Source organism: Lynx canadensis, chromosome E2 (assembly GCF_007474595.2).
Source record: "Lynx canadensis isolate LIC74 chromosome E2, mLynCan4.pri.v2, whole genome shotgun sequence".
Taxonomy (NCBI): domain Eukaryota; kingdom Metazoa; phylum Chordata; class Mammalia; order Carnivora; family Felidae; genus Lynx; species Lynx canadensis.
In genome coordinates, this window is record NC_044317.1 from 27239681 (window position 1) to 27267661 (window position 27981).

Genomic DNA, 27981 nt, shown 5'->3' on the forward strand with positions numbered 1-27981 from the left:
TCTATTCAGACAACAGATATTTATTTGGGGCCTGAAACGTGCCAGGCTCGGGCTGGGCTGAACCGGTGAATGAGGCTGATGGACCTGCTTGATAGGAGCTCAGGTTCTGGGGGCAATGCCTGCCCTCTCTCTGCTCAGCCCAGCCCTCTCCCCTGCCCCTCGGCCCTCAGGTGTGCGGAGCTCTGGACCATCTGCCTTCCACCCCACTATGACAGCAGATCAGAGGTCAGGCCACACGTGTGGCGGTCAGGGTGGGGAGGGGAGCCTGCTTATGATATCACACCCACTATTGAGTAAGTGGCATCCTCTGAAATTCGGTGTCCCCAGACAGCTGGAGGGTGGGCGGCCCCCGGTGGCAGGGGCTCCTGCTTATCTATCCATAGATAGACCCAAACCTCTAGTGCACAACTGTCCAAGTGCCTGAGAACAGGCAGCCAGAGGGTGGGGTTGTGAGAGGGCGGTGGTAAGAGGGAGAAGAGGAGAGGCTGGGACTCCTTCAAGGGGCAATTCTGATAACAGAGTCCCCTGTGACTAAAACCAGAGGTGGCCAATGGCAGAGATGAGCTGTTTTGCTCGGTAGGCAGGAGGTGCAGGTACAGGTACAGGTGAGGGCACTGCTCTATGCTGGCAGCGGTCTTCAGACTCTCGCAATCCTGGATTTGTGGACTCCAGGACCCACAGAAGTATCTGGATGGAACCACTGAGGCCAGGTGGTCCAAACTGGCCCCCATCACCTCCCTTCCCCAGCCACATTGTACAAACATAGAAACTGAAGGCCAGGAGGAGGCAAGGAGCAGCCTGAGTTCACAGAGGGAGTCAGAGCCGAGTCCACAATGTGCGGCCGGCTCCCAGCCTGACCCCACGGAGGCCCCCTATTCTTGAGACGCGGTGTGGACCTGGTCAATTCTGGCGGTGCCAGAAGAGGAGGCCACGGCAGTCCGGCTGGGGAAGTAGAGCACGGCGAACCAGCAGAAGATGAAGACACCTGTCAGGAAGGAGAAGGACTGGATGAGCTTGGGGTCGGACCGGCAGGGCGCTGGGCAGCCTGGCTGGTGGCCGTCCGGAGGAGAAATCTCTCCACTGCAAAAGCTCAAGAACGTATGGAAAAATCAGGCAAAAATGAAGCCAACCCCTGAAAGAGAACCAAATGGAAATCTTGGAAATGAAAAACGGAGGCCATGAAATCACGTATGCGTACATCTATCACAGAAAAGAAAGAGCAGGATAAAGGCATTTTCAGACCTACAGAACAGCCACCACTATAGTGACCTTCCTCTACCCCCCTCCACGAAGGATGATTACAGGACGCACCCCAGCAGGAAGAAGGGGGAAGGTGGGAGCTATCAGAAGTGTAGCAAGTACAGACATTGATAGAAAAGTTAAAACTTTGTGTGTGCTTAAAAGGAATTTACACCGCAAGTTTTAACCACGATAAACTATTGAGAAGCGTTCAAGGGCAGCTGAAGTGTAGGGACTGTTGCATTTGGGAGGAAGAGAGATGGACTGAGACCCGCACACTCAGCTGAGACAACTCGGTAGGGTGAAGCGTTCAGGCGGAAATATTAAGAGCAACCTCCAGAAGAATAATGATATAATCTAGTTTCAAGGTGTGTCCCTCCCCAGCCCCAGATGTTCCAGATGTGGGCTCCTGTTTCTTCCCCCGGGGATCGTCTCAGAGAGCCTGCTGTTACTGACAGAGTCCGCACAGACCGAAGGCCTACTGTGTCCCCCACAAGTACTGTCTCAGGTACTCATTATGAAGTCTGGTGAGATGCCTGGGTGGCTCGGTCAGTCAAGCATCTGACTTTGGCTCAGGTCATGATCTCACGGTTCATGGGTTCGAGCCCCGAGTTGGGCTCTGTACTGTCAGCATGGAGCCCACTTCAGATCCTTGGTCTCCCTCTCTCTCTGCCCCTCCACTGCTTGTGTGTGTTCTCTCTCTCTCTCTCTCACTCTCTCCCTCAAAAATAAGTAAACATTTAAAAAACTTTAAAAAATAAGATGGGGGCGCCTGGGTGGCTCAGTCGGTTAAGCATCTGACTTCTGCTCAAGTCACGATCTCGTGGTCTGTGCGTTTGAGCCCCACGTCGGGCTCTGTGCTGACAGCTCAGAGCCTGCTTGGGATTCTCTCTCTCTCCTCTCTGCACGTCCCCTGTACTGTCTTGCTCTTTGTCTCAAAAATAAATACATTAATTATTTACCAAGCTGTGTGTATGGCACAGTGTGAGGAGCGAGGAGGATGGGGGGACCGTCACCCACACCCCGGACGCCTTCTCCTCTGCTGGGAAACCAGAGGGAGGATGAGGTGGGGAGCAAGGAGCACACCTACCCATCGTTTCCTCCGCTAATCACTTCCTTCTGCCAGCACAACTCCTTACAGACTGTCCATGTCATGTGGCCATCACATCACGTGACCCTGCCCTACAGGTCACAGCTGACCGGACCAAGATGGCTCAGTCTGATCCTTGACTCTCCTAAAAACACGGACCGGACTGAATCAGAGCACCCTCCCTAGACAGAGGTCACGGACGGTGGAAGAAGCCGTCTGCGAGCCTGGGTAGGAAGGGACAGAAGGGACAGAGGACAGAAGGGACAGACAGAAGATGAGAGACTACACGCAGCTCCAGAGAAAAAGACGGAGGCGGTATCTGCTTTGGTTTGGGTGGCTTTTCCTGACTCTGGTACCTGTTCCCACGAGGCCGGTCAGCCTTCCCGTCCTGGGGTCCTTGGGAGAGCCCTTGATTTGAGCCAGCCTGAGTGGAATCCTGTTTCTCGCCGTCTGCCTCCTCCCCGTGCCCCCAAAGCACCCCCTTGCAGGTGAGGCAACCCGCCACCGCCCTGGCCCGGAAGCCTCACCTTGCAGGGAGTTGAACAGCGCGAAGACATAGATGGTGGATCGGCCCAGGGGCGTGAGGATGGCCAGCCACCAGGTCACACCCACCAGGCTCGAGAGGCCCAGCACGGTGAGCACTCCCTTCCAGTTCGGTCCCTGCTCCTTGCCTGCTGTGGCAGTCGACAGAGTGAAGATCTTCCAGGCCACCAGGCCCAGGACCACAGCGCTGAAGAGGCAGGTGATAAGGAAGTAGCCATGGACGGTGACGTAGAGGGCAGAGACAGCGGTCTTCTCACGGAACCAGCACCTGGAGGCGGTAGATGGCCCCGGGGATTGGAGAGGTGGCCCTGTCCAGCAAGCCCCACGCAGTCTTCCCTAACTGACCTTCTGTGCTCAAGAAGACTCCTTCCCCCACTGCTACCCACCAACCCCCTATTCTCCTGGGAAGGGGCTGTCAAAAGGCTCCTGTCTGCCATCTCTTTAGGCCAGCGAGGGCAGGGGCACCTGGGTGGCTCAGCCGGTTGAGCGTCCGACTTCGGCTCAGGTCGTGATCTCGCGGTTTGTGAGTTTGAGCCCCATAGTGGGTGCTGACAGTTCAGAGCCTGGAACCTGCTTCGGATTCTGTGTCTCCCTCTCTCTCTGTCCCTCTCCTGCTTGTGCTCTGTCCCTCTCTCAAAAATAAACATTAAAAAAATAATAAAAATAAAATTCTTCCTAGACCAGCGAGTGCAAAGGGGCAAATTTAGGCCCAAAGACATGTTTCATTTGCCCCACATCATGTTGTTAAGCAATTGAATTAACAACCACCCTTTAAAAAGTGGGAGGCTTGGCGTAACCATCCAGATTTCTGCTTCTCTTGTAAAACGACACCCAGCAGCTCTGTGGATGCCCTCCAGAGGGACGATAGATGGGTGTGTGACTGCCAGTCTACTGCAGTCTCCCCCTGGGCCACCGCGTGCGCTCATGTTACGTCTCTAGCCCCTGTGGCCCCTGCATTTGAGGTCCTGGGAACAAGACCAAGGCCCCACCAGCCTCTCTTAGCACAGAGCCATGGGCCCGGGCAAGGCATTCTGGGGGAGGCTCAGCTCAGCCCCGTGCAACACGCACTGCAGGGCAAAAGGTGTGAAAGAATATGTTCATCACACCTCATTGTACAGATGAGGAGACTGAGGCCCTGGGAGGGGCCAGGCTAGGCCACACAGCAATTCAGAGGCAGAGCCCAGAGAGAACCAGGGCTGTCACCAATGTTGGGCAGGTTGTGTCCTGCACAAGGGCAGCTGGCTGAGGGGGCAGGTGGGGCTGAGCCCCTGGCATGACAGGTTGGCAGAGCACCTTTTTAAATTTGCCCAAAGGTACCATATGGGCCGGTGGTGGCCCAGGCTAGAGCAAGGCATCCTGCCTCCGCTCGCTTTCCTCCATTTCAGACCCTCTGTCTCATTGAGCTTTCTCCATCCAGTCCTCAGTTTACCACTCCAGGCCATGAGCTAGCTGGAGGATCCTTTGCCTTGACTTACTCAGTCTCTCTTCCCAGGATTCCCTCCTCTCCCCACATCCCTCTGGCCCAGATATGTGCAGCCAGGGACCTGATGTCACCCCTGCTCCCACAGCCACCACTCACAGCTCCAGCGTGGCCATGTTCTTCTTGTCGCGGATGGCATAGTGGCCATAGCTGTTGGCGCTCCCGGTGCCAATGACGATTAGGGCAGGCAGGCCTGTGCACAACAGGAGGGGCTGCGGCATTGCTGGGCTCCCTTGGCATGTCCTCCTCCCAAATCCCCTCCAGCGGCCCATCCCCCAGGTCCTGAGCCTGTACCACAGAGGGAGCCCCTTCTCTGCCCTAGGCGGCTCTCCCTCCTGTCCCCCTCCCAGGGCCAGCCATGCTCACTGCCTGTCTGAGCTGCACCTACCCCAGCCCACGAGGCTCAGCTTCAGGAAATAGTGCCCAAAGTAGGTGTTGAAGACCTTGATGACAAGCAGGTAGAGGTGGAAGGCTTCCAGGCCCATCCAGGTAAAGGTACAGAGTAGGAAATAGTGGAAGATGGCCCCCCGGGCCCAGCAGGTGGCATCTGACGGCTCACGGCCATGCCCCACATTGATGAAGAAGGCTAGATTCAGGAGAAACAAGCTAATGCTCAGGGCCACGTGGACCTTGGGGGCATCTTCTGACTTGAACCGCTGCCGGTAGAACCTGGGGTGAGAAGGGCCAATGAGAGGCTGCAAGAGGACACAGCTCCCATGGGGCACCACGGCCTCTCCGTTCCACCTCCTCTGTTCCGCCCCTGCCAGGAACTGGAGTGTGGATGCTGTCCGGTTCAGGTACAGAAGCCATCTCATGGCCCTCAGGGTCCTGTGGGGTCCAGATCCTGCTGGCCTCATCCCTTGACTCAACGCTCTGGCCAAACTGCATTCCTTGCAATTCCCTGAGCGCATTCTGCTTTTCCACACCTCCTGGACTTTGCCCCTGCTCTTCCCTCTGCTCTCAATGCCTTTCCCTACTCTTCCTTCAAAACTTCCCCGGGCCTTTCCTTCTGAGGAAGCTGTCTCTGACTGCCACTTATTCCAGGCTGATTTGGAAGTTTCCCGCAGCTCACTGTTGCCACCCCCCTCCTCTCTGGCTGTGACCTCAGGCTAGCACAGTAGGCCGGAGCCAGCCTTGCGTGCATTTGGTTGAGTGAGTAGATGGACTGCGGGACTGGGCACGGGTGCAGGAGGCTGGGACGTCGTAGGGAGAATGAGGCCCGGAGAGGGCCGGAGGCTCACTCCCTGTCCGTGGAGTTCACACTCTGAATTCCTAGCAAACAGATCCCCAGGGCTCTCACTGGAGGGATGAGAGCCCAGGGCTGCCTGGACAGGAGCATGAGGCATAATGTGCATCTCACCTGAGACGCCAGGGCCCACCCTCGAGAGTTGGTGACGATTCCTTCTGGCGCTCCAAGCCGGGCTCACAGGGTCCAGCGGCGCGGCCAGCTGGCAGGTCATGCTCAGCTTGTTGGGGATGGGGGCTGTGTCCCAGGCGGGGGCTTGGTTGGGGACAGGGGTGGCACCGCTCACGCTCACGGCTTGCTCTGAGACGGAGGGAGTGGGGCTGCTGGGGGCTGCAGCCCAGGCCCGCATGGTGACAGAGGCAGAGAGGCACGTGGAAAAGGGCAGTCAGAGGGCCCCAGACTGAGTCAGGAGACCCCAGGGCTGCTCCAGGTCAGTCACGGGTGGGGAGGCTGGGGTCCAGGGCAGGCGGGGCATGTGGCTGTTCCCGCAGGCTCCTTCAAGCCCACAGTTCCTGTGGGTCCCTCGGCCATGGCCTGGACCCAGAGAACCTGAGCACAGGCCAGTGATCTCTGCCTGTCGGGCACCCACTCCTCCTTCTGGAACGGGTTTCCCTGAGGAACCCCCTTTCCCGCTCTCAGCCCTGCAGTTTGGCTGAGGTTAACCCTTTGTTAGTTCAAATAAAAGCAGGCACATGACCCGGCTTGGCCAATCAGTGTAACCCACCCCTTGACCACAGTGACCTGTTCCATCATGGGCAAATGGTTCAGGTTAGAGCAAAACTCAACTCTGGTATACATGGGATAAAATTGCATAGAAATACACACACACACACACACACACATGCACAGAGGAAGGAATGCATGTAAAAAATTGTGGAAACTGTATTCTAGTTAGTAGCACTGTTACCAACGCCAATTTCCTGGTTTGGGTATTAATACTACAGTTATATAAAATGCTATCACTGGAAAAAACTGTGGGACTCTATGTAGTATATTTGCAACTTCCTGTCAGTCTATAACAATTTCAAAATAAAACGTTAAAAGAAAAAGGCTTTAATTCTGGAACTTCGTTTAGAAAATTCACTGCTTAGGCAGACAAGCCTGGGACTCCCTGAGTGTGAAGAAGCTGCTTGACAAGGCTGACAAAGGAGAGAGCAAAGTTGGGAGAAGCAGAGGGAGAGCAAGTCTTTTGAGCCCCTGGATCCAACCGTGCCTGAAGGCTGCCTTACAGGAACCACATATGCCCCATTATATTTGAGTGACTTTGAGTTCCTGCCACTTTCAACTGAAATAACTCTGACACATTTCAACCCCCAACCCCATTTTACAGATGAGGAAACTAGGGTTTGGAGAGGATATCTATAAGGCTGCACAAGCAGTGTACTTTCTAGCCGGCACCTCTCCTGACTTTCAGGACAAGAGGGAGACATGGGGTGGGGTGAGGGGTCACCCACCTCAGGGCAGCATACAGGAGAACAGTGAAGGCCAGGAAGATCATCGAGGCTCCACAGCCAGCCTGGGAAATGCGAATGAGGGCCTGCACCGTGGCCCGGTCCAAGATCGGTCTCTGTGGGCAACACCCCCGGAACCGGAACCGCATCAGTCAGAGGCCAGGCCCCACACATCCCAAAGCCCCTGGCCCCTGCCAGGCAGCCTCGGTGCCTCCAGACCTGCTGGGATCAGGGCGGGTGAGCTGTTACCAGCAGCAAAGCGAAGAAGGTCAGGTGGTCACAGCGACAGACAGTCCTCTTGGCGCTGAGCTCTGTGGAGCAGCCTGTGGAAGACCAGTCTCCTGTTGACCCTGGAGAGGAAGGGAGGGGAACATAGGAGAGTGTGTGGGAATGTGGGGGAGTGGCGGGGACCTGAGAGGAGGGGAGGGGAACAGAGAGGAAGGAAGGGAGGGGGAGGGGCCCTGCCGGTGGCGTTCTGCCCCCCACCGCGCCAAGGGAGCCCGCACTCTCCCTGCCTACCTTTAGTCACATCCCAGAACACACAGCTGAAGGTCATGTTCTGAAACCAGAGAAGGGGCATCAGGGTGGAGGCATGGGGCGGTTGGGAGAGGAGAGAGGGCCGAGGAGAGTGTGGGGAGAGGAGGGGAGAGGACAGCGTGCCCCCCCACCCCCCGCTGAGTGCGCATTGGGTAGAAAGCAAGGCTCACCCCCTGGGTCACACAGGACCATGGATTGCACCATTTGGAGTGCCGTGGACCAGCGCGTGAGAGGCGTGGGGCTGTGAGTGGGAGGGTTGCATGTCTGTGTGCATGTGCCCTTGAGGGAGCACCTATGTGGGTGGCATACTGGTGGGTTTGCCAGGCCCTATGTGCACGCCCAAAAGCACGAGTGGGAGGGGACCTGGGGGTCAAATGGACATTCGTGTGCAGGTGGCATGTGTCCCTGGGCACAGCCGTGTGTATGGTCTTTGCGGCTTCTGCCGGGTGGCTGTGGAAGGATGGGAGGTGCAGAGTCCTATGCGTGTCTGCCTGTGTGCTTGTGGGTGACCACCCGCCTGTCTGCCCCTTAGTAGCTGCCAGGCCCGGACTGGGGGCTCACAGAGGGTGGGCGCTGATGGGAGAAGGTGATCTCCAAAGGCTCAGCCAGCCTGCTGACAGATATATTGCCCAAACTCAAGCCCACCAGGCGGTTGTTCAACACGCTGCTGCTGTCCTCCAGGCTGAGCTCGGGGCCCTGTGGAGGGAGATGGGGAGCTGGGCTTAGGAAGGGGCTGTCCCAACCAAACTCTGTGGGGTTCCTGGGAACGTCCAGGACCCATCACCCTTGCCTAGAGAGTAAAGTCTGTGGCTAGGGGACCAGGGGACCGAGGGATCATGGGCGACTTTCCTCCTGCTGCTCCCTGTAGTCCCCTGCCCAGGCTGGACCCCAGTGAGCCCAACACCCCAGGCCAAACGGTCACAAAGCCATGCGGCCAACAGCTCTCCATTGCCGGCCCCAGGGCTCCTCTGCCCACTTAGGTGGAGAGCGTAGGGCTAGAAGAAAGACCATCTGTCCTACTGGAGGGCCGTGGGTGCCTACGGGGGGTGAGCACCAGCCCACAGCAGCACTCATCGTGCACTGTGTCTACACGTGAGCGGATTACACACCTCTGGACAGGCATGCCTGGTACACATTTGCAAGAACCTGGGTACCTTCGCTTGTGTGGACACGGTCACACAGGAGCACACGCGATTACATACACACCAGGAGTCTGAAAGAATATGCGCATCTGTACATGCACAAGGACACACAAGGGGACATGAATGCTTGGGATACACGTACAGGTCCAACCAAGGACACTGGTGCGTGGGGTCCAAACATCTGAGTGTGTGTGACCAGTGCGAGTTTGCAGTGCTTAGACTCCGAGGACAGAAGTCTGGGATGACCTTGGGCTGCTTTAGAAACGTTCTCCGGAGGCTCATCACCTCCTCCATCCCCGTTGGGACCCACAGCAAAGACCCGAGAGAGGGCAAGCTGGGGCACAGGTCCCTGGTGAACCGAGCACTGACCCACTGAGCTGCCCTGAGCCTCCATCAGGCCTCTCCTCACCTTAAAGAGATTCCCTGGACCGATGTCCAGGAGCGTGATGGCCAGCCGGACCACCGACCTGCTGTCCTGCAGGGATTCAAAGAGACTCCGGGGCAGCCGGACTCTGTCGGGGGGCTCATGCTCCTCCTCTGTCACTGGCCTTGGAACCTGTAACCACAGACCCCGCAGCTCCCGTCTTTCCCCCAGGGTTCCAAGACACCCGTCTTGCCATTCCCCTAGTTGGGATGGGAAACTGAGGCATTGGGTGGAGGGGTGGTGCCCGAGGGCATCACTCTGAGAGGCAGGACACCTGGAGGCACACTACAAGCTCTGCTCTGTCCAGACTGTGAGCCCCTGGACAAGCCCCAGCCTCACGGCCCCTCAGTTTTCCCAATATGGAGAATGGAGCTAACAAGTTGCCTGTGTGGCCACCCGTCAGGGTCAGGCCCAAAGAAGTCGGTGAAGTTCAGTTTACAAGTGTGAGGGAGGGTCGGCCAGCTTCCTGCCAGCCCTTGTAATTACGTAGGGTTTTATGGTGATGGTGTCTGGCTTCTGATGAAGGAATAACTAGAAAGAATAAAGTCCCCCAGAAAGGGAGACCATGAGAGCAGAGGCGGAGAATACAAAACACATAGAACGTGATTTCCCCTCTGCCTGACGACATATTTGGTAAAAGCTGAGAATGGTTAAAATACTAAATTTCATTGGTAATTTGTTCATTCTCTGACCTCACTGGTCCACTGGGCTGCAGCCGGGTCCCAACTGGTCCTGCCTCAAAAGCACCCCGTGGACACTGGAACAGGAGGAGCTAAGGGTAGGAGGCGAGAGCCCCACCTTTGTCCTTCCCATCTGGACCCTTGTCAAAGAACATGGGGGTGATCTCTGGGGCCAGCGGGTGCCCCCAAGCAGAGGGCTCAGCTGCTTGGGTCACATAAATAAAGGGTTGGGAAAGGTCTTCTCTTTCATCGCTCCTTTTCCAGACAGACCTAGAAGTACCCTGATGATAGCCAACTTGTCTGCTGCCTGAACATCATCCTCAGCTTCCCTCCTCAAGGGAGTGAAGTCCCTGCACCCAGGACTCCCTGTGCATTATCTCACTTGCTCCCCCCATAATCTTGAAAGTGGATACTACTGTCACCGTCTTACAGATTGGGGAAACCAAAGCTCAGAAAATTTCGGTCGTGAGCTCAGTATCACATTAGCTGGTAAAGGGCAGCGCCGGGATTTGAATCCAGACCAGTGTAAATCTAGAGTCTGCCTGTGGGGCCCTTTGCAGTATGGTGAGGTGCGCCTTTACCTGGTTTCAAATGTGTTCCCTGGGAGGGAGGGCAGAAGGGAACCTCTGACCTTGGAGGAGCCTTAGTGCTCATCTTACAGATGAGGGCTCCGGGGCCCAGAGACAGGAAGAGGTTTCCTGGAAGACACCTAGGGAGGGGGTGGGGAGCCCAGGACTGGAACCCAGATGCCCTGACTCTCAATTTGATGATCTTCCCTATGCGTCTTCCTCCACCCTGGGTAATCTGTCACCAGGATCCACTCATCCCAGTAACTCCCTAGCACCCATTAGCAAAGTGGCAGAGCACTGCCAAATGGGACAGGCGAGGGATATAGTTTGGTGGGCACCAAGCACAGACCAGGAGTCTCTTAGAATTCTGAAAAATACGTCTGAGGGAAATGGAGCCAGAAACAGCCAACAGGGACAGGGACCTCTTCACCTGGGAAGGCGTCAGAGAGAAGAGCAGGTCTTCTGAGATGTTGGTGCTGACACTCTGGACAACAGCCTTCAAAAAAGACGTATTCACTATCCCCATCTGATTCTCCACCAGATGGAACTCGTATTTCAGCCAGTATCTGCAAAGGGCCGGGAATCAGGGAGAATAGATAGAGTCTTGCAGGCTGGGATTACGCACTCACCTGGTCCCCAGCCTGGATGACGAGGAAGCCACCATCAGGTTCCTGGGGGAGGAGGGGTGACCCAGAATATCAAAGAAAAGACCCTGGGATCACGGCGGGAGAAGCAGGGTGTCGTGAGAGCAAGCCAGGCTCGTTCTGGGAGATTCCGGCCAGTAATCCCTCTGAATAGTTTATGTGTTTGTCTTTTTTGGTAACAATATATACGTAACGTAAAGTTTACCATTTTAACCGTTTTAAAGTACACGATTCAGCAGCATTAAATACATTCACAGTGTTGTGTGACCACCATCGCTATCTAACTTTGGAACATTCTCATCCCTCCAGAAGGAAACCCTCTACCCATGAAGCAGCCATCCTTTCTTCCTTCAGCCCCTTGCAAACACTAATCTATGAATTTGCCTGTTCTAGAAGTTTCTTATAAACGGAATTGTATATCTGGTCTTTGTGTCTGGCTTCTTTCATTTAGCCTGTTCTTAAGGTTCATACATGTTGTATAAGCATGTGTAAGTATTCCATTCCTTGTTATGGATGAATAAAATGCCATTCTATAAATATACCACATTTTCTATATACACTTATCCATTGACGGACATTTCGGTTGTTTCCACTTTTTGCCTATGATACCCAGGGCTGCTTGTATTCAAGTACAAGCTTTTGCTTGAGGACTTGCTTGGAATTCTTTGGGGGTATATACCTAGGAGTGGAATTGCTGGGTCATATGGCAGTTCTGTGTTTAACTTCTCGAGGAAGTGGCAAACTGCTCTCCACGGCTGTACCAGTTGACATTTTCACACCAACGCTCGAGGGCTCCGTTTCTCCACATCCTTGCCAACGCTTGACATTTTCATTTTATGTTCTTTTGTTTGCAATGATGCCATCCCAGTAAGTGTGAAGTAGTATCTCATTGTGGTTTTAATTTGCATTCCCCTAATGACTAATGATGGTGAGCATCTTTTCGTGTACTTAGTGGTCTTTGTATATCTTCCTTATATAATCCTCTGAGTATTTCAAACAGTAGGATGATAATTGCGTGGCATGAGTGCCAACTCACATTTATTGAGCGCTGGCTACATACTGGGAATTCGCCCTCTAAAGGCTGAACTGTATGGGAAATGGCTTATGGGCACTGAACCAGTGTTAGAAGTACAGAGAACACAAAAGTTAATTGCCATTTATTTTATCACAGCCCCTTTGCCATCAGCTAAAAGCAACCCCCACCCCCCGCACCCCCCCCTACTCTCCATGGTACTGAAAGATCCCCATGACCAGAGTTCCTTTTCCTAAGCTGGGGTCCTGAGATGTGCTGCCTACCTTTCCTTAGCAACTCTGAATAGGTGAGGGCTGAGGTAGCAATGGGAGAGAAGGGGATACAGCCAGATACAGCCAGATCAAGGCTGTTGGAAAGGAGTAGCTAAGGAGAGCCTGCCAGGGAGACAAAAGGGAGGCTTTATATTGCCCACTATAGAGAGTAACCCATGCAAATATGTGCAAATGTATTTAGGTGGGGCAGGCAATTAGAACACCATCCAGCTAGAAACAGTGGGGTGAGGTTGTCGAAATCTACTGATTGAGCTACACTGAGTCTAGCTTTTTATTTACCCTTTAAAATTTTAAACAAAAAATATTGTGATTTTCATTGTTACCAAATAAAATAAATTCAATATTTTTTGTGCACTTAATTGTATCTCTCTATGTGTGTGTGTGTGTGTGTATGTGTGTGTGTGTTTAAAAATCTTTGACCTCACAAAACAACCTAATTCACTTAAAAAAATATTTTTAATGTTTATTTATTTTTGAGAGAGAGACAGAGAGACAGAGTGTGAGCAAGGGAGGGGCAAAGAGAGAGGGAGACACAGAACTCAAAGCAGGCTCCAGGCTCTGAGCTGTCAGCACAGAGCCCGACGTGGGGCTCAAACTCACGAACTGTGAGATCATGACCTGAGCCAAAGTTGGATGCTTAATCAACTGAGCCACCCAGGTGCCCTGCTCCCAATTCACTTTCTTAAGGGAAGATTTCCTGATCTAGTTTCCAGAGCACTTTTAAAAATTGTTTTAGTTGTGAAATGTAACATAGAATCAAAAAGTCTAATGCATATATGTAAAGTTGAATTTTTAATTACAAAGTTGATACCCATTTAAACATCATATTCTTTGTCTGCTATTAACATAGCTACTCGGATATCTTTGGTTCATGTTTGCATGAACCATACGTGTCTTCCCACATTGTGCCTGTTTTTACATTGATAAGTGGTGGGAGTTTCAACAGCTTGCCTTTTATTAACCTATCCCCTAGGAGGGGATATCTCGATGTTCTCCAGACCTCTGAATACCTAGGAAATTCCCTGAAGGGAGGGGCCCCTAAACTCTTGTGGGGTTTATTTGCCATGTTCTAGTTCACTTTCATCTTCCTAAGGCATCTTAACTACTTGCCACTTTCTGCTCATCAGATCCAATCAACATGATGTTGTCCATAAAGCAGACCAGGGTGATGCTCTATAGAATGTCAGGATTAATACGGTCTCTGTGAACTATATGACAGAGATCAAGAGAATTGACATAGCCCTGCAGTATACTGTTGGCTTTGCCAGGTAGAAGTAAACTGCTTCCAGTAGCCCTTGAAAATTAGTATGGAAAAAAGTGCATTAGCCATGGAGTAGCTACATATCAATTGCCAAGGGAGGTGTGTTGATTTGTTTGAGTAAACATACTCATCTGGGACAGGAGCTGCAATTGGACAGCAGCTGCTGGTGGTGACCACCTGATTAGTGTAAGACAGTCCAGAGTCATTCTCCAACACCCACCTGACTTATGGTGAGGTAAATGGAGTTATGGGAGCCATCACCACCCCTGCATCTGTCAAGTCTTTCCTGGTGACATTAATCTCTGCAGTTCTCCCCAGGGAGGTAGTTTGGTTTCTGGTTTACTATCTTGGTTGGGAGAAGACATTCCAAATCTTCCATTTAGCCCATCAGTGGAATGCCCTTCCAAAACAATTCAATGGAGAAAGCATTCTTTTCAACAAATAGTGCCATAACGATTAGACATCTAAATGCAAAAATTAATAATAACTAATAATAATATAAAGTTAGACATTTACCTCACCCTGTGCACAAAAAATTAACTCCAAATGCATAACCTAATTATAAGAGCTAAAACCATATACACTTGTAGAAGACAACTTAGAAAAATCTGTAGCTAGATAAACATCTCTTTGATACGATATCAAACACACACACACACACACACACATTTAAATTTGACTTCCTCAGGGCACCTGGGTGGCTCAGTCAGTTGAGCGTCCGAATTCAGCTCAGGTCATATCTCATGGTTTGTGAGTTTGAGCCTTGCGTCAGGCTCTGTGCTGACAGCTCAGAGCATTGAAGCCTGCTTCAGATTCTGTCTCCTTCTCTCTCTGCCCCTCCCCACTTGTGCTCTGTCTCTCTGTCTCTCAAAAATAAGTAAATGTAAAAAAAATTTTAAATTTGACTTCCTCAAAATTAAATGCTTTTGATTTTCAAAAGACATCGTTAAGAAACAAAAAGACAAGACATACACTGGGAGAAAATATTTGTAAATCATACATCTGATAAAGGACTTGCATCCAGAATATAGAAAGGATTCTTAAAACTCAATAGTGAGAAGATAAAACCCAATTTAAAAGAAGAGGGAAAGGTGGGCAGGTCAACAGTGGGCAGAGAAGTAGGGGGACCCGAAGTTCTCTTGTCCCTCAAACGCAGCAGTATTGAGGCTAGAGGATTTGGAATTCCAAGAATCTGGGCTGAAGAGTGACAGAAACGTCTCTAGGGGCCCACGGGGACAACTTGGCAGGCCATAGGTGCATGATTGTGAACTGGGAGAGATAAGACAAGTGGTGTAGGAATGGAGGGCAGGGATCCCCTTCTGTGCAGAGACAAAAGGAAGAGAAAGGTAGGCTGTGGAAGTGTGGCATTGTATTTGGACAAGAGAAAAACCACGGACCGGGGATCAGAAAAAAACAGAAAAAGATCCAATTTCTAACTTTGGGGTTTTCCCCAGACTGGGGCCAGCTGCCCAGTTCACATGTCTGCGGGGAGGGGAACCAGCCCTGGGCTCAGTAGCCAGCTCAGAGGCGCAGTCTGTGGTCGGTCGGAGAAAGCAATCCCCTCCCTGGAGGGCAGTGGGAAGAAGGCAAAGAGCTGTTCCAAGGCCAAAGACCCTGCTTGCACCCACCAGCCAGAGACCCTTGGCCGGCTGGGTGGAGTGGCACTATCCCGGAACCAGGGTGTGTGGGGCGGGATCCTTTAAGACATTGGGGTTTGCATCCCAGCATCTGGGAGGAATGGGAGACTGTGGAATGGAACTAATGGGCCTGCTCACGCCTGCACAGCACTGTGAGGACGGCCTGAACAGAGTGGTTTGGGTCACCCAGTCCGGGGAGGAGAGACTGGGGTGTCACCATTTTTCTTCCCATCACCAACAAGGTGGGGCTTCAGGAACAGACAGGGGGCTGGCAGTGGAGGCAGGACCTGCCTGCACCAAACCACACCCCTCCATGCCTGGTAAATGTGTATCTACCAGAGCAAGACTGACACTGAACTCCCCCGGTGGCCCCTCCTCCAGACCAGCACAGCCACCGGTTCCAAGGCACCATCAGATATCAGTCCAGTGGTTTTGCATCTTCTGACTTAATTCTTGGTCAGTTCTTATTACATATATACATTTTTTTCTTTTCGTCCTCTTATTTCTTCCCTTCTCTAGTCTGGTTACTCTGGCCGTTGGTTTGTTTAAGCAGACGTGATTAATCTATTTGTTTTAAACCTCTTCTGTACCTCCTTCTTCTTTACTCTCCTCTCTCTCTCTCTCTCTCTCTCTCTGGATTAAGTTGTATAGTTACTCTCCCTGGTCAATTTTCTTTTCTTTTTCCTCACCCCTGTCATTTCTCTCTTTGTATGGGATAAGGCTTCTTCCGCAACCACCACCCCCGTTTTTTAAAATTTTTTTTCCAGGGTTACTTCAATGAACAAATCAAAACACACCTGATGGAAGGTCCAAACCACCACTACGAGTAGAGAGATAAAGCAACCAGAGTCACAACAACAGACAGCACACAACACACTCCAAAAACACCTCCTGAAGGGCCAGGCCCTGGACGGCATATGACCCCTTTTTAATATAGTAGTGCTCACAGGTGCAGGACACATAACAAGCTATTAAAACACATAAAGACAGAAAACTAGCCAAAATGATGAAATGGAAGAGTTCTCCGCAAAAGAAATTCCAGGAAGAAATGATAGCTAAGGAATTGCTCAAAACAGATATAAATAATATATCTGATCAAGAATTTAGAATAATAGTCATAAGATTAATCACTGGGCTTGAAAAAAGCATAGAAGACAGCAGAAAATCTATTGCTGCAGAGATCAAGAAACTAAGAAATAGTCACAACGAATGAAGAAATGATGTAAATGAGGTGCAAAATAAACTAGATGCAGTGACAGCAAGGATGGAAGAGGCAGAGGGGAGAACAAGTGAAATAGAAGATAAAATTATGGAAAATGATGAAGCCAAGAAAAAGAGGAAAAAAAATACTGGACCACAAGGAGAGAATTAGAGAACTAAGTGACTCAATGAAATGGAATAATATCCGTATCATAGGAGTTAAAGTAGAAGAAGAGAGAGAGAAAGGGGCAGAAGGTGTACTTGAACAAATTACAGCTGAGAACTTCCCTAATCTGGAAAAGGAAGCAGACACCCAAATCCAGGAGGCACAGAGAACTCCCTTCAGATTCAACAAGAATAGGTCTTCTCTATGGCATATCATAGTGAAACTGGCAAAATACAAAGATAAAGAGAGAATTCTGAAAGCAGCTAGGGACAAATGGGCCTTAACCTACCAGGATAAACACATAAGGGTAGTAGCAGACCTGTCCACTGAAACTTGGCAGGCCAGAGGGAGTGGCAGGAAATATTCAATGTGCTGAATAGGAAATATATGCAGCCAAGAATCCTTTATCCAGCAAGCCTGTCATTCAGAATAGAAGGAGATAAAGGCTTTCCCAGACAAACAAAAGCTGAAGGAGTTCTTTACGCTAAACCAGCCCTGCAAGAGATCCTAAGGGGGACTCTGTGAGTGGAGTGCTGCAAAGACTACATCACCACAAGCATGAAACCTACAGATAACCCAATGACATTAAATCCAGATCTTTCAATAGTAACGCTGAATGTAAATGGACTAAATGCTCCAACCAAAAGACATAGGGTATCAGAATGGATAAAAAAAAAAAAAAGATCCATCTATATGCTGTCGACAAGAGACCCATTTTAGACCTGAGGACACCTGCAGATTAAACGTGAGGGGATAGAGAACCATCTATCATGCTACTGGAAGTCAAAAGAAAGATGGAGTAGTCATACTTATATCAGACCAACTAGATTTTAAACTAAAGGCTGTAACAAGAGATGAAGAAGGGCATTATATCAGAATTATGGGGTCTATCCATCAAGAAGAGCTAACAATTATAAATGTTTATGCCCCCAATTGAAAGAACACAAATATATAAATCAATTAATCACAAACATAAGCACTCTTATTGCTAAGAATACAGTAATTGCAGGAGACTTTAATGTTCCATTTATAGCAATGGACAGATTATCTAGGCAGAAAATCAATAAAGAAACAATGGCTTTGAATGATACACTGGACCAGAGAAACTTGACAGATATATTAAGAACTTTTCATCCAAAAGCAGCAGAATACACATTCTTCTCAAGTACACATGGAACATTCTCCAAGATAGATCATGTACTGGGTCACAAAACAGCCTTCAATAAATATAAAAGAATTGAGATCATACCATGCATATTTTCAGATCACAATGCTATGAAACTTGAAATCAACCACAAGAAAAGGTTTGGAAAACGTCCAAATGCATTGAGGTTAAAGAACATCCTACTAAAGAATAAATGTGAATTAAAGAAGAAATTAAAAAATATATGGAAGCAAATGAAAATGAAACCATGACAGTCCAAACCCTCTGGGATGCAGCAAAGACAGTCCTAAGAGGAAAACACATTGTAATCCAGGCCTATCTGAAGAAACAAGAAAAATCCCAAATACAAAATCTAACAGCACACCTAAAGGAACTAGAAGCAGAACAACAAAGAAACCTCAAACCCAGCAGAAGAAGAGAAATAATAAAGATCAGAGCAGAAATAAACAATATAGAATCCAGGGGCATCTGGGTGGCTCAGTCAGTTAAGCGTCCGACTTTGGCTCAGGTCATGATCTCATGGCTTGTGGATTTGAGCCCCGAGTCAGGCTCTGTGCTGACAGCTCAGAGCCTGGAGCCTGCTTTGGATTCTGTGTCTCCCTCTCTCTCTGCCCCTTCCCAGCTCATGCTCTGTCTCTCTCTCTCTCAAAAATTAATAAATGTTAAAAAAATTTTTTTAAAGAAATTGAAGAAGACACAAAGAAATGGAAAAACATTCCATGCTCATGGATTTGAAGAACAAATATTGTTAAAATGTGAATACTACCCAAAGCAGTTTATACATTCAGTGCAATCCCAATCAAAATTGCACATGCATTCTTCTCAAAGCTGGAACAAACAATCCTAAAATTTGTATGGAACCACAAAACACCCCGAGTAGCCAAAGTAATGTTGAAAAAGAAAACCAAAACTGGAGACATCACAATTCTGGGCTTTAGCCTCTACTACAAAACTGTAATCCTCAAGATAGTATGGTATTGGCATGAAAACAGACACATAGACAAATGGAGTAGAATGGAGAACCCAGAATTGGACCCACAAATGTATGGCCAATAATCTTTGAAAAAGCAGGAAAGAGTATCCAATGGAAAAAATCTCTTTAGCAAATGGTGCTGGGAGAACTGGGCAAAAACATGCAGAAGAGTGAAACTGGACCACTTTCTTACTATACACAAAAATAAACTCAAAATGAATGAAAGACCTAAATGTGAGACAGGAAACCATCAAAATCCTAGAGAAGAAAATGGGCAACAACCTCTTTGACCTCAACTGCAGCCATTTCTTGCTTGACACATCTCCAAAGCCAAGGGAAATAAAAGCAAAAATGAACTATTGGGACCTCATCAAGATAAAAAGCTTCTGCACTGCAAAGGAAACAATCAACAAAACTAAAAGGCAATGGATGGAATGGAAGATATTTGCAAATGACATATCAGATAAAGGGTTAGTATCCAAAATCTATAAAGAACTTATCAAACTCACACCCAAAAAACAATCAAGTGAAGAAAAGACATAAATAGACACTTTTCCAAAGGAGACATCCAGATGGCCAACAGACACATGAAAAGATGCTCAACATCACTCATCATCAGGGAAATACAAATCAAAACCACACTGAGATACCACCTTACACCAGTCAGAGTGGCTAAAATGAACAAATCAGGAAACAGATACTGGCCAGGATGTGGAGAAATGGGAACCCTCTTGCACCGCTGGTGGGAATGCAAACCAGTGCAGCTGCTTTGGAAAACAGTATGGAGGTTCCTCAAAAAATTAAAAATAGAACTACTCTATGACCCAGCAATAGCACTGCTAGGAATTTATCCAAAGGATACAGGAGTGCTGATGCATAGGGGCACATGTACCCCAATGTTTATAGCAGCACTTTCAACAATAGCCAAGTTATGGGAGGAGCCCAAATGTCAACTGATGAATGGATAAAGATGATGTGGTTTATATATACAATGGAATACTACTTGGCAATGAGAAAGAATGAAATCTTGCCATTTGCAACAATGTGAATGGAACTGGAGGGCATCATGCTGAATGAAATAAGTCAGTCAGAGAAAGACAGATATCACATGTTTTCACTCATATGTGAAATTTGAGAAACTTAACAGAAGACCATGGGGGAAGTGAAGGGGGGAAATAGTTTCAAACAGAGAGGGAGGCAAACCGTAAAAGACCCTTAAATACAGAGAACAAACTGAGGGTTGATGGGGGGGGTGGGGAGAGGGGGAAATGGGTGATGGGCATTGAGGGGGGCACTTGTTGGGATGAGCACTGGGTGTTGTATGTAAGCGATGAATCATGAGAATCTACCTCAAAACCACTGTATACACTGTAAGTTAGCCAACTTAACAATAAATTATATTTTAAAAAAATTTTTTAATAAAAGATGAGGGAAATATTTGAATAATCATTTCACCAAAGAAAAGATACAAATGGCTAATACGCACATGAAAAGATGTTCAACATCATTGGTCATTGGTGAAACACAAATTAAAACCACAGTGAAATACAACTCACACTCACTGGATTTGCAACTGAAAAGGTTGCAAAGATGTATTAGACCTGAAGTCCTTTTGCATGCTGATGGAAAAGCAAATGATACGCTTTGAGGAATAGTCAGGCAGTTTTTTAAAAGCTAAACATATGCTTACCAGATATCCCTGCAATTCTGTTCCTAGGTATTTACCCAAAAGAAATGAAAACATATGTCTACAAAGATTTGAATTCAAACGTTCATGGCAGCATTATTCATAATCACCAAACTGGAAATAATTCAAATGTCCATCAACTGATGAATGGATAAACAAAATGTAGTATGTCCACACAAGGGAATATTACTCAGTAATAAAAAAAAGAACTATTGATACATGCTAATATATGAATATAACTCAAAACCATGGTAAGTGAAGGAAGCAAGATTTAAAAGACAACATATTGTATGAGTCCCTTATGGAAAATATCCAGAAAAGGCAAATATATAGGGTAGAAAGCAGATCAGTGGTTGACTGTGGCTGGGTATATGAGCAGGGATTGTCTGCAAACAGGTATGAGGGTACTTTTGGGGCTGATGCAAGTGTTATTAAAATGATCATAATAATGGTTCCACACACTGCATAATATACCATAAATTATTGAACTGTACCCTAACAATGTATAGATTGGATGATACATAAATTATACCTTAATAAAGCTATCAAAATTAATAAAAAGAAATGAGATACCACTATATCCTTTCCAGAATGGCTAAACTTAAAATGACTGATAATACCAAGCATCGCAAAGGTGTGGGATAACTGGAATGCCCACACATTACTGGTGGGAATGTAAACTGATATGGCCACCACGGAAAATTATGGCAACGCTTACTAAAATTCATCATACCTTTGACATCGATTCCCTTCTAGGTATTTACTCAAGAGAAATGAGTGTATATGTTCATGAAAAGACATGTACGAAAATGTTGATGGCAAGATATATTTTAAAAATTCATGCCAGTGTTATTCATAATAGGCCCTATTACGGACAAAATGTTTGTGCCCTCTCCCTAAATTCCTATGTTGAAATGAGTTGATGGCCAGACCCACTTCAGAGGGTTGTGAAGATAAAGGAGGTAACTTGGTTAACTGATGACTTGGGAACAGAATCCACATCTTCTGATCCCAGAGCCCCTGCTTTTTCCAAAGTGTTTATCCCCGTCATAAAAGAGCACAGACAGGAGAGCACAGGCTATCCCTGAATAGCCTCCCAGAGCTAAGAAGCTACTGTAGCAGGTGCCGGTGGGAATGGGAGTGTTTTCAGGCCCCTGAAATGACATAGTTCAATCAGATTGCCATCTTAACACCGAGCCTGAGAACACAGGCTTTTCACTCATTTTTTTTTTTCAGCAAGCATGTATTGAGTGCCAGCTATGAGGTTGTCCTGCATATCTTAGAAGAATTCAATTATAGCCAGCTTTGATTGGAGGGGGGAGAGGCAAAAATTTTTGGAGATGATTCTTAGAGACGTCGTATTCTAAACCCCTTCTCCCTCAACCCACTCTCTCTAATTTTTTGGCCTTATCAGTCTCTTGGTCTTACTGATTCTGCGTCATACAGTGTTTCTAATTCATCCCTCCTTTCCAGGTGCACAGGGCCAATTGGTGCTGCTGGTGGTGATTTAGCACCTACCCAGGTGATTCACTCCTACGCAGACACTGTGGTTGCATCCTGGTCCATGTCTCTTCCTGCACCACCACCCTTGTATCCTTCCCTGAAAACGGAGTGATCTTTCTAAAGTGCGAAATTGACTATGCTTTTCTTCTGTTTAAAAATCTGTCCTTGCTCTGCCTCCTCCCACATTAGTACGGCTTACGCGACCCTTCACACTCTGGTCCCTGCTTATATTTCTAGTCTCTCCCCTACCCGGCCCACCTCCCCATTGTTGCCTGCATCCCCAGAATGTCACTCTTTCACATTGCAAAGCAGTGTGGTTCTCCCCCCAGCACTCCTCAAGTTCTGCTGCCTGTATCCCCTAACATTGCTTGGGTCCAATTAGAAAACTCCCATGGAGTCTTCAAAGCCTTTTCCTGAGTTGCCTCCTCTGTGAAGCCTTGGCAGTCTTCCTTTGAGCTAAGCCGGCACCTTGTCCACCCTTTTGTCTGATCACACTCTAGAATCATCATCATTTGGGCCCCTGTCTGACCCTCCACAATGGTAGGAACAGGGGCTGATTCGTCCCTGCATCCCCTGGATCAGAAAGGTCTCAGTGAGCAGATTGGAGGGAATGTGGGTGTCAACGGGGTGGAAAGGTGAGATGGCAGCCTCACTTTCTGGAGCCGTGGGGGCTGATAGCTCTGTCTCTTCCTGACAGCCTCCCTGCCACCCTTGAAGGAGCCCCAGATCCCTGCTCTAGCTCAGAGGGCCCCCTTACCTCTGTAAGTTTTTCAGGTCGCAGGGTTCATTCCCCGACTGCCTGCATTTCGTGAAGCAGCCAGCTGTGTTCTCCAGGTGGAAGGACTCATAGTTGCCCTCATTGATGAGCCCCAGGCAGACGTTTCTCGGTTGCTCCAGGATCCTAGAATTTTCCATACCTGAAGGAGGGATGCAGAAGGTGGGAAGGGTCTGGGTAGGGAGGCAGCAAGGGCGAGAAGTAGAGGGTAAGATGCTCAGGCCCCAGGGTCTGGTCATGTGGGCTGAAATTCCAGCTCCATCCATCTACGCTAACTAAGCACACTTGAGCTGGATTCAGTTTCCCAAGCAAAAGGAGATACTACGCCTGACCTCACAGGGCCGGTGGGATGCTTTGGGGGAAAGTGTGTGCAAAGGGCTTGGCACATGGCTCCTATTACCCTTTACCACCTCCTCCAGGGAGCCTGCTGGGCTTTCCACAGTTGTTCCATATCAGACATTCCAAAGCCCTTGCAACTGTGGCCTAATGGTATAACCCTTGGGCATATTCTGTCTCAGTTTGCCTTATTCCCCCACGTTCTCATTACAACCCTCATAGGCTACCTCCTGGGGTAGGGGGAGAACACAGCAAACTGAGGGCTCCTGGGGCACAGTGACTTGAGTGAGGTCACCAGCTAGCTGGGGGGCAGCTCCGGGACGACAGACCAGCTTCTGTGACTTCTCGTTCAGTTCCCCTTTCACCTGGCACGGGGCATGGAATGGAAGCTCTGAGTCATTTACTCGCTGTGTGACCTCAGGGACACTTAAACTTTTATGTTTCCACTTAAACTCTCTGAGGCTCCATCTTCTCATCAGCTAAATGGAGCTAATAGTACCTTCCTTTTGAGTTTGGGGAAGGATTAGAGTTCAAACACATAAAGGGTATCGCTCATCGTAGATGTACAGAGAGTCAGTATTCCTTATTCCAGGAGGTGAGAATTTCATTGTAAAACCGACTCTTTATGTATTTGTGTATTTATGCTGGGTGTATGTATATGTATACATATTTACCTGTCTCTCAACAAAATTAATACACGGACAGAGGTTTCTTTTTTAAAAAAAAAACTGTACAGGGCACCTAGGCAGCTCAGTCGGTTAAGCGTTCAACTTCAGCTACGGTCATGATCTCATGGTCCATGAGTTCGAGCCGTGCTCCAGGGTCTGTACTGACAGGCCAGAGCCTGGAGCCTGCTTCAGATTCTGCGTCTCCCTCTCTCTCTGACCCTCCCCCTCTCATGCCCTGTACCTCTCTCTCTCTCAAAAATAAATAAACATTAACAAAAATTTAAATAAAAAAATACATTAAACTGTACACAAGGACATAAAATGAAAAGTAAAACTCCCTGCAGTTCCCACGTCACACTCCAGAGTTCACGACCCTTTGCAATTTACTGCACAACCTTGCAGAAATTTCCTATGCGTAGGCGAGTGTTGTGATATAAATCATTTTAAAATGTACATGACTGGGATCGCTCAGCAATATATGTTGAAGAACCTTCCACGTCGGCACCTGCCGATCCGTGTCTTTCTGTGGACATTTGAACACTGTTCCTTCCGTTAGGTGGGTCTTGTGACCCTTGTTCAACCTCTCCTCTGTTGGCCAGCTTTTAAGGTTGTCGCTCTTTTTTTTTTTCCTGTTTTGAACAACACTGCTTACCTCTTTGTCAGCCTGTGTTAAGAATTCATAGAAAACATTGCTATCATAGGAATCTCTGGGTCAAAATGTTGAGCTTTTAAAAATTGGTAGGTGTTACCAAATTTCCTTCTAAAGGGGATGCACCTATTTCTACCTGCAGCAAACGGGGTGGCTATGGACCCACATGTTCCTAATCCTAGACTTCACCAAACCTGCAAGCCTTTGCCAACCTGAGGAGTAAAATTATATTTTTGTTTTAACTTAAGAAGGAGTTGGAGCATCTATTTGTATGTTTTTTCCTGTGAACGGCATTGTTCTATCCATTGTCCATTTGTGGGGGTGTCTTGACAACCTGTGCACCTTGGCCTTTCCGATGGGCACACCAGGAACGGTTAAGGGGGGGCTACCTCTAGGATGTGCGGTGCTAAGGGTGAGGTGGGTGGGGCGACACTTACTTTTCATTTCTTGTACCCTTCTCTGGTGTGTGGGTTCTTTTTCAAGAAATCACACACAACATGACTTTCGCAATAGAAGAAACAAGCTAATTTTTAAGATAGAGACACAGATAATGGCAGATCAAAGTTAGAGTAATGTAGGGCTTTAAAAATTACATTTTAGGGGCACCTGGGTGGCTCAGTTGGTTAAATATCCGACTCTCCGTTTCAGCTCAGGTCATGAGCTCGCGGTTCATGAGTTCGAGCCCCGCGTCGGGCTCTGCACTGGCAGCACGGAGTCTGCTTGGGATTCTCTCTCTCTCTCTCTCTCTCTCTCTCTCTCTCTCTCTCTCTCCCTCCTTCTCTCTCTGACCCCCCAACTTGCGCCATCTCTCTCTCTCAAAATAAATAAATAAACTTTAAAAAATTACATTTTAGAGTGGATTTCATCATAATCAGATCTATGATGACAGTGTTTTAAGTAACCTCTAAAGAAACTTTAACTTTCTGTTAGATTGTAAAAATATTCATGACACCGTTTAATGGGAAGAAGCAAATGCTCAATGAGCATGTGTATAATATGATCTACATTTGCTTTTTAAATAAAGGAGGAAGAGAGAGAGAAAAGAGGGAAAAAGAGAGAGGGGGAGAGAGAGGAGAGGGAAAGGGAGTGGGGGTGCCATTCTCTATGTAATCCTAGCCCTCTTTGTGCCCGAGGGGTCCCAAATGGGTGCTGGGCACAGGTGGCACCCCGGCGGGTGTTAACATAGCCGCCCTCCTGCCTGCCTCAAAATGTTAGCACGGTCGTGTATGTGAAGCTTTTGGCGAGGGCAGAAAAGATGATTAAATATCTTTTTGTGTGAATATTTTTTGAAGACACTGGAAGCATTTAGTCCAGACAGAGACAGCCTGAACCAGGCCCGTGTGAGATGATGACAGTCCCCACCTCAAGACCTACACTGCACTTCCCCATCCTGATCTGCCCCAGGAGCTGGCCTCCAGGAACCACCTCGATCCATGGTCAAGTGGGAAGCAGGCCGGAAGTCAGAGGGCGGTTTTTGCCCCTCCCTACAGCTCAGCATCAGGCGACTGCTTTTCTCTGCCACAGCCCAGCCTCGTTGGCTCAGGGCCTGGCCCTGCGAAGAAGTCACCATCAGTGTTTATCGAATGAATCAATCAAGGAGCAGACAATGCTGAGTAACCCATAAATATCCACAAAAGAAGGAGACTTACCTTTACATATAAACATATAAATCTCTCAGGCCTCCTCATGCTATTCAAATGGCTGACGCTTTGCCCAAACGGGAGCTCCCACATCGACCATAGAATAATCCCAGTCACTGTGGGGAGCCTCGAAGCCCCAACCAGCAAAGTTACCGCTTTTGTGAAGGGCCTGGGGTCCTTATGGTGCCCGCTGAGACCGGACAATAGCCACCACTGGTTATCGTGGTGGCCGGGGAGGGGGTCAATCTGTGAAGCGTTCTGCCTGACGGCCTGTTCTGCCAGGAGGACAACATCATCATTCCCCAACCCCTTTTTTGAGTCGACTGAACTTTGCACTTGGCCGAATCTCCCAACATTGAAGAGAAAAAGGTTCTTTGAAGCCCAAAGAGCTTGACCCCATGTGACCCCATGACCCCACGAAAGCCACATGACCTCGTGTTGGACAGACACGTAAGGGGACCGGCATGCAGGCCACTCACTGAGTCAGGAGCAAAACAGGAGAATGGGGCGTCTGGGTGGCTCAGTCGATTAAGCGTCCAACTCTTGATTTCTGCTCAGGCCATGATCTCACTCTTGTGGGAGTGTGCCCCTGACTCAGGCTCTGCGCTCTCAGCATGGAGCCTGCTTGGCACTCTCTCTCTCCTCTCTCTCTGCCTCTCCCTCTCTTCCTCTCAAAATAAACTTTAAAAACTTGTAACGTAACAACACTAAAGAACAAAACAGGAGGGGCACACAGGGCACTGAGCTGGGAGCACCCCTTCTGCCTGAGAGGGTCACTGCAGACATCACAGGGCGCCAAGGAGGGTGAGAGCTGGCCAGGTGGGCCAGGTGCGGGCTCAGATTTCCCGGGAGAGAGTACAGCAAGGGCAAGACCTGGGGTCCTCAAACTGCTCTGGAGAACCACCACGTATGCAAGGCTGATAGCGGGTGAGGGGCAGAAAGCCTTGTTCCCGGCTTGGCTCACCGGAGACTAGGAGGCCATTGCCGGGTCAGGGAGAGGAGAGCTGGCGGGGGCAGGGGGAGCCATGGGGGAGCTCAGTGCCAGCCCTGCCTGGCCTCAGCCTCCAGAGCGTCCTGTCCCCTCCCCCGGGAGCTCAGAGGCCAGCTGGATATGAGCGTGTCCACGGCCCAGTTGTGTCCCAGAGCCAGGCCCGCCAGGAAACCACAGCCCAGAGTAGGGGCGGGAGGAGATCACCTGAGACCCAGGCTGACTCGAGTTCATCATGACAACGTCTAACTCAGGATGAGGTGAGAGAAGGTGCAGAGGCTGGCAGAATGGTCTCCTTGGACACACATGCTCAAGACACCCCGACCGTACCCCCTCCCCAGCCCCTATCCCTCGGTGTCCCGGGCTCGGGAAGAGGGGATGAGGAACCAGCCGCTCACCTGAGGCCCAGAGCAGGAGGAGCAGGAGAAACAGGACCCTCAGGGCCCCGGGTGTCACCATCCTTGGCCAGCCTTGTCCGCGCTGGCCGGAGCCCGGTGTCTATGTGTCCCTCTGGCCCCAGGCTCTGCTGTGTGGCCTGCCTCCACCCCCTCCCCCCACGCAGCGTCACGGCTTCCTGTGGCCTCTTTCTCAGCCTTCCTGCTCCATGGCACCATCGGTTGGGTTGTGAAAGGTGAACGTGGGGAACTGGCCAGCCCTCCTGTCTCCCCCCACTCTGCGACCGCCTGCAGAGGGGGCCGCTGCACCCACCCAGGGGCGCTGCCGGGCGCTGTGAAGTTGGGGTCCAGCGGCCGCAGAGGCCTCCGCGCCCAGGCGTCCGCTTGGGCGCAGAGGCCCAAGCGGACGCCTGGGGATGGTAAGGGGCACCGGCTTTAGAGTCAGGCACACCGAGCGCAGACCCTCCTCTCACAAGCTGGGGGCCTCTCTGAGCTTGTTCCTTCCTCTGTAAGGCAAATAGTCATAGGGCTGCCGCAGAGAGCCATGCTGGGGTTTGAGGACATCTGTAATACACCAGGCACACAGCC

General features: G+C 49.4%; 1 protein-coding gene across 4 annotated transcripts; it reads right to left on the bottom strand.

Annotated features, from left to right (window-relative positions):
• Positions 1-27521, bottom strand: ADGRG3 (adhesion G protein-coupled receptor G3). 4 transcript variants are annotated; one of them, XM_030298148.1, is made up of 13 exons: positions 27397-27521; positions 22700-22859; positions 10832-10967; positions 9138-9284; positions 8148-8282; positions 7569-7608; positions 7299-7399; positions 7053-7165; positions 5713-5898; positions 4741-5021; positions 4452-4545; positions 2857-3140; positions 1-985 (listed from the first exon to the last, which is right to left on the bottom strand). In XM_030298148.1, the coding sequence occupies exons 1-13, from the start codon at positions 27455-27457 to the stop codon at positions 873-875; spliced, it is 1851 nt and encodes a 616-aa protein (XP_030154008.1). In that variant the 5' UTR covers positions 27458-27521; the 3' UTR covers positions 1-872. The 4 variants fall into 4 exon arrangements, with proteins under 4 accessions (XP_030154008.1, XP_030154007.1, XP_030154009.1 ...); XM_030298147.1 differs by having other exon boundaries at positions 5713-5928; XM_030298149.1 differs by having other exon boundaries at positions 5713-5928; positions 22700-22890; positions 27397-27487.
• Positions 27522-27981: the final 460 nt, after the last annotated feature.

What these genes read in the sequence shown, in the direction of transcription:
- ADGRG3 (XM_030298147.1), bottom strand. Translation starts at nt 27,457, where the DNA reads ATGGTGACACCCGGGGCCCTGAGGGTCCTGTTTCTCCTGCTCCTCCTG. An exon ending in CCTTCTTCGCTTTGCTGCTG is followed by an intron (nt 7,166 to 7,298) that starts GTAACAGCTCAC and finishes TGTTGCCCACAG; the next exon opens with AGACCGATCTTGGACCGGGC. An exon ending in GCTGAGCCTCGTGGGCTGGG is followed by an intron (nt 4,546 to 4,740) that starts GTAGGTGCAGCT and finishes TGTTGTGCACAG; the next exon opens with GCCTGCCTGCCCTAATCGTC.